This window comes from Engraulis encrasicolus, chromosome 4, assembly GCF_034702125.1.
Source record: "Engraulis encrasicolus isolate BLACKSEA-1 chromosome 4, IST_EnEncr_1.0, whole genome shotgun sequence".
NCBI lineage: Eukaryota > Metazoa > Chordata > Actinopteri > Clupeiformes > Engraulidae > Engraulis > Engraulis encrasicolus.
The window spans coordinates 9091821-9096820 of record NC_085860.1 but is presented as its reverse complement, the minus strand read 5'-3'; the positions used below and the strand labels follow the sequence as shown (position 1 = coordinate 9096820).

Genomic DNA, 5000 nt, shown 5'->3' with positions numbered 1-5000 from the left:
CCTCTCACCTCCTCCTACTCTTCAGAGACCAAACACAGCACAGGTGCCTGGGCCCAGGGGAACGGCCCCCAAACCACATTAACAACTCGGAAGGAGTAGGAGAGCGGAGACCTCCACCAAAGGTATCCCAATGTCTCCCAATAACAAAGAACCCTTCCAAAACAAAGGACCCTGCATCCAGATGGTGATCTGAAGCACCTCTGTTTTTTCCCTCTAAAATCTGTTTAAAAAAAAAATACTGGCCCATGATCATCCTAGAAAACTTGCAAAATGCAAATCCTCTCATAACCTTTTTAAAGTTAAGTTGCAAAAACAAAATCTCTTTGTGTGAGATTTGGCTACCAAGTTGCAACTATCTACTACACCACAGTGTTAAACGAAGGAGAAAAGGGCAACAGCAAGTAAGAGAGACAGACGGACAGAAAGACAGACAAAGGGCAGACATCAGAGTGAACAATACTAACTTCAGACAGCCAAAAAAAACACCACCACCACAACCCCAAAAATACACCACACACTGGAGTCTGGAGTTCCGAGCAGGCTAAGCTGAGCTGTGCTGCGACATTATGAGACCCTGTCAAAGTGCTTTATGATGGGGGAACATAAATCACAGGGCCCCTTTCCTCATTGAGCGGCTCCAGGCGGCGTGACGTGTGATGGGGAGAGAGGGGTAGAGTGTCGTAGAGTGGCGGCTGCTGGCGTGATGCGGTGCGGTGCGTAGTGGACCCAGGGCCCCGGGCCCCCCTCAAGCCTCTCCTCCGCAGAGGAATGTAACTTCATGAAAGCATGTCCGTAATTGATTTAACTAGGAGACTGTGAAGGACTTATTACTCTGAAGAGCTGAGATTGATGGAATTATGTTGTAGGGGTTGGGATACTTATTTATTGACCAGAGGAGAGAGGGAGGAGAGCGGTGGTGGTGGAGGGGAAGGGGGTAAGAGCAATAGAAAGAAAACAAGAGAGAGAGAGAGAGACAGAGAGTGAGAGAGAGAGAGAGAGAGAGAGAGAGAGAGAGAGAGAGAGAGAGAGAGAGAGAGAGAGAGAGAGAGGGGCCAAGAAATGAAGAGGGTTAAGATTGAGTGAGTGACTTGCAGAGATGTGGCACGAGAGCGAGCAGGAGAGAGGGAGAGTATAATGGGAGAGGTTGGCCCTTGGCCCCATCTCTGATTTGATAGCTCGGTAATGGAGACAAGAGACAGGAAGCGAGAGAGACGGAGAGGGAGAGGGAGAGGGAGAGAGAGAGAGAGAGAGAGAGAGAGAGAGAGAGAGAGAGAGAGAGAGAGAGAGAGAGAGAGAGAGAGAGAGAGAGAGATAGAGAGAGAGAGAGAGAGAGAGAGAGAGAGATAGAGAGAGAGAGAGAGAGAGAGAGAGAGAGAGAGAGAGAGAGAAACAGAGGGGAGGTTGAGGAGCCGCAGCAGAAGGGTGGAAGAGTGGAGGGGTAGACAAAAAAGGTAGACGAGTGGATGGGCCACTAGGAGGAATGGAAAAGAGGATGGAGGAGGCTAGAGGGATGAAAGGGTAGCTGGAAAGGGGTGAAGACGTGCCATTGGGGGAGGGTAGAGGGTCAGCTGGAAAGGGATTTATTTGTTTGTTGCCAGTTAAGCAGCTGTGCCTATTTCATGACAAATACAGATAATACATTCTTGACATATTCAAAACCAACAACTAAATAAATAAATACATCAAGTGTGTTCACATCAATACATTTTAAGGATGTTAAACTTTTTAAAGATAGGACCTTATAAAATAGTTTATCCTTTAAAAAATACTTTAAGAAAGGGATGTAATATAGGGGCAGTGAAGGAGAAGATTGAGAAGAGCAATGGCGGGGGGTGGGGTTAGGTTCTGGCTCTGGCCCATGGCCACTGTCTAAGCGTAGGCCAGAGGTGAAGGGGAGAGAAGGGTAAACAGCTGCAGTCTTGCCTGCAGCTCTGGGGAGAAATCAGACGCCGGCTCTGCTGCTGTTCTTCCTGATGCATCAATTGGCCACTACAACAAACGGGGTTATCTCTGCAGCAACAACAGAGGCCCAAGCCCACTCCGCTTGAAGAGCTCTCTGCCGACATCCCATTCCTCCACTGGGACAGTTTATGCAGAAAACAGTCCTAATCAGAACAAGTGTGCCAGCCAAAAAAAGGAATTTTATTTATTTTATTTTTGCTGCTATTGCTATTGATGCACTAGTACTTTTTTACCAAACCACACAGCGATTTGGAGGAAGCCCTGAGATACTCGCTGTGAAACCAATCTCAATGGTCCCCTGAGCTTACTATGGTAGCTTTGAGCTTCATAGCCCAGCTCTACCAATGAGAATTCACATCAATAAAAACATAACCTCAACCCAAGGTTCAATGGAAAAGGCCGAATGCATACCATTAAGCTCAAACAAACTAGAATGTCATTTATGTGATTGTGAGGGATGGTTATGCGGATTGTGTTATGGTTATGGTTATGTGCTTTATGTCATTGTGAGAGACAGTTCAGCATTTTATTTGATACTTGTGTCATTCATGTGATTGTCAGCAACAATGAGCATACTAGCAGAGGTGATTCTCTGATACAGTATATGGTTGCAAAAAAGCAGTGTTGGTGGTGGTGGTGCGTTCCACTTACAGTTTCTTGGCTTTGAACTCCTCAGCAAACTCCCTCACGCTCCTCAGAGATGCCAGGTCACATATCATGGCCTCCACTCGAGCTTTCCTCTGTAGAGAACACACACACAGAACACACAGACACATTCAAGTAATGCAAGAAACACAATGATGCACAAACTACAAAATATATTCACAAGGTTTGTAGTGGAGGGCTAGTGGAAGGGAGTCTTAAAAGGTGGGAGCGTTTGAAACATACAGACTCGTGTGTATGTTTCTGCCCCCTTACTCATGTTTTACTTTTTTACACATTTGGCACACTTAACATTTTCAAATCACCACACAAATGTAAACATTAAACAAGGATGGCCCAAGCAAACATAAAATGCAGTGTAAGGGCCAAAAAGGAACGGAACGGTTGCGGGACGAACGCAGTCTTTCTGCTTAGTTTCAGCTGGCGTGTTTTTCTCTGCCTTTCACACTGACAGCGTCGGCGTGCGCGGCCAGTCCTGTTCAAAACCCTCCCCACATCCAAAGCTAGCATGCTACTCTGCCATTCATTTGAACGAGACACCGCCGGTCGCCGGCGTGAAAAATACGCTCAAGTTCTATTTTCCGAACGCAGTGCGGTGCGGAGCCGGCTCCCGCTCGATTACTGCCGGTTGGTGTGTAAGGACAGATATGTTTCAATGTATTTTCACCGACGCCGGTAAAAAACGCGGCCGTTCAGCGACGCTTTACCGCCCTGGTGTGTAAGACCCATAAGGATAGACCGATATATCGGCCGAGCCAATATATCGGACGAAATTTGCGTTTTTAAAGTGTATCGTATCGGCCAATACACGTGTGGTTTTGGCCAATACGCAACATCTATTATTCTTTTATGTTATTCAGGTTTTTTAAAAGCACCAAGACACTTTATGTTTGTATTACGTGATTTTTAGACATTACTTGATTGTTAGAGTGGGTGTTTATATTTATTGTTAACTTGAGACCTGGAATATTTGTCATGTTTTAAACCCATATTTTACCCATGTTTTACCCATATCGGCCTTAAATATCGGGTATCGGAAATTGGGTATCGGACAAGGGTGATGGGAAAAAAATGGGTATCACAGCGGCCATTAAAAAAACCTGTATCGGTCGACCCCTAATGCAGTGTCACAGTTATTATTTCATTTGTTGAGAGAATAATGACGCAAAACCTGTGCCTGTGTGAAAAAGTAATTGCCCCCCTTGTTAAATGAGGATGCATCTGCGATTATTGTAATCATATTATTTTGGACAACTTTTGGACAAAATTTCACAGCTTCCACAACAATATATACTCTATGGACCACAGCATTCTTTATAGCCTTCATCCTATCAACAAACTCATTGCACACTAATAACCAATACTGTTTCACACTTGAATTGTTTTCTTAAATAAAAGCAGGGGAAGCTACCCTTTCATCTGCCCTTCTCATCCTATGGCCTCATGTGTTGGCCTCCAGTGGCTCAGCATAGGCCCCGTGTTTCACCTACAGGCCTTGCCGAAGCCTGCCGCTCACTCTGGCCAATGGAAATCATGGCACAGAAAAAGGGAAAGGCTCATAGGCTAAATTATGTATGCAGAAGAAAACACAATTCCAAATGCACAATAATAATACAGTCTAAGCCCATGGTAATAGGGCACTCAGCATCTGCTCTAAGGCTTGCCTTTGATCACCATGTGTCACAATCAATATTCACAAAGGCAAATAAATCACGGGGAGAGGGCCAGTCATACGGCCAGTGGTCACAGGTCAATGGCAGGCCTCGGGAGGCCTGGACAGCAGGCCCACCATAACTCATGAACCCCTTCTGATCAGCTAGATCATTCATCACCTGCTGATTTGACCGCTCTATGGCCATGAAACCCAAGACTAGTATGAATGTGAAACACATAGTTATGATTATTAAAACTTAACACTCCTCGTGCCCCTCAGCCAGAACTAACCCAGATTCATGTATCAGTCGCTCCTTTGACTGCTATATTTATAGATGTTCAGGTCCACAAACCTATCCAGCGGTGCGCAAATCCTCCAAAAAACCAAAGCAGTTTCCAACAGACCAATAAACCGACCAACAATGTGGTGTTAAGAGTCACTGCACTCAGCTACAAACACAATTAAGATCATCAAAACCGAGAAACAGAGAGACAGCGTGTGCGTGTGTGTGCGTGCGTGCGTGCGTGCGTGCGTGCGTGCGTGCGTGCGTGCGTGCGTGCGTGCATGCGTACGTGCATGCGTACGTGCGTTTATGTGCGCGATAAAAAGTAAAAAGTGCCCATCATGAGCGCATATAATTAGGCAGGACATTCTGTGGTCCACTGATAATGATGTGTGTATGCATTTAACGACAGCGTTGAGTGTGAGTAAAGCTGGTCTG

General features: G+C 45.7%; 1 protein-coding gene across 1 annotated transcript in view; it reads right to left on the bottom strand.

Moving 5' to 3' along the window:
• wwox (WW domain containing oxidoreductase) overlaps positions 1 to 5000 on the bottom strand; it is a 348328-nt gene that overhangs the window by 255242 nt on the left and 88086 nt on the right. The window contains exon 6 of the mRNA XM_063196638.1: positions 2614 to 2702. Coding sequence (XP_063052708.1) covers positions 2614 to 2702 — 89 coding nt within the window. The remainder of the gene's footprint in view (positions 1 to 2613; positions 2703 to 5000) is intronic.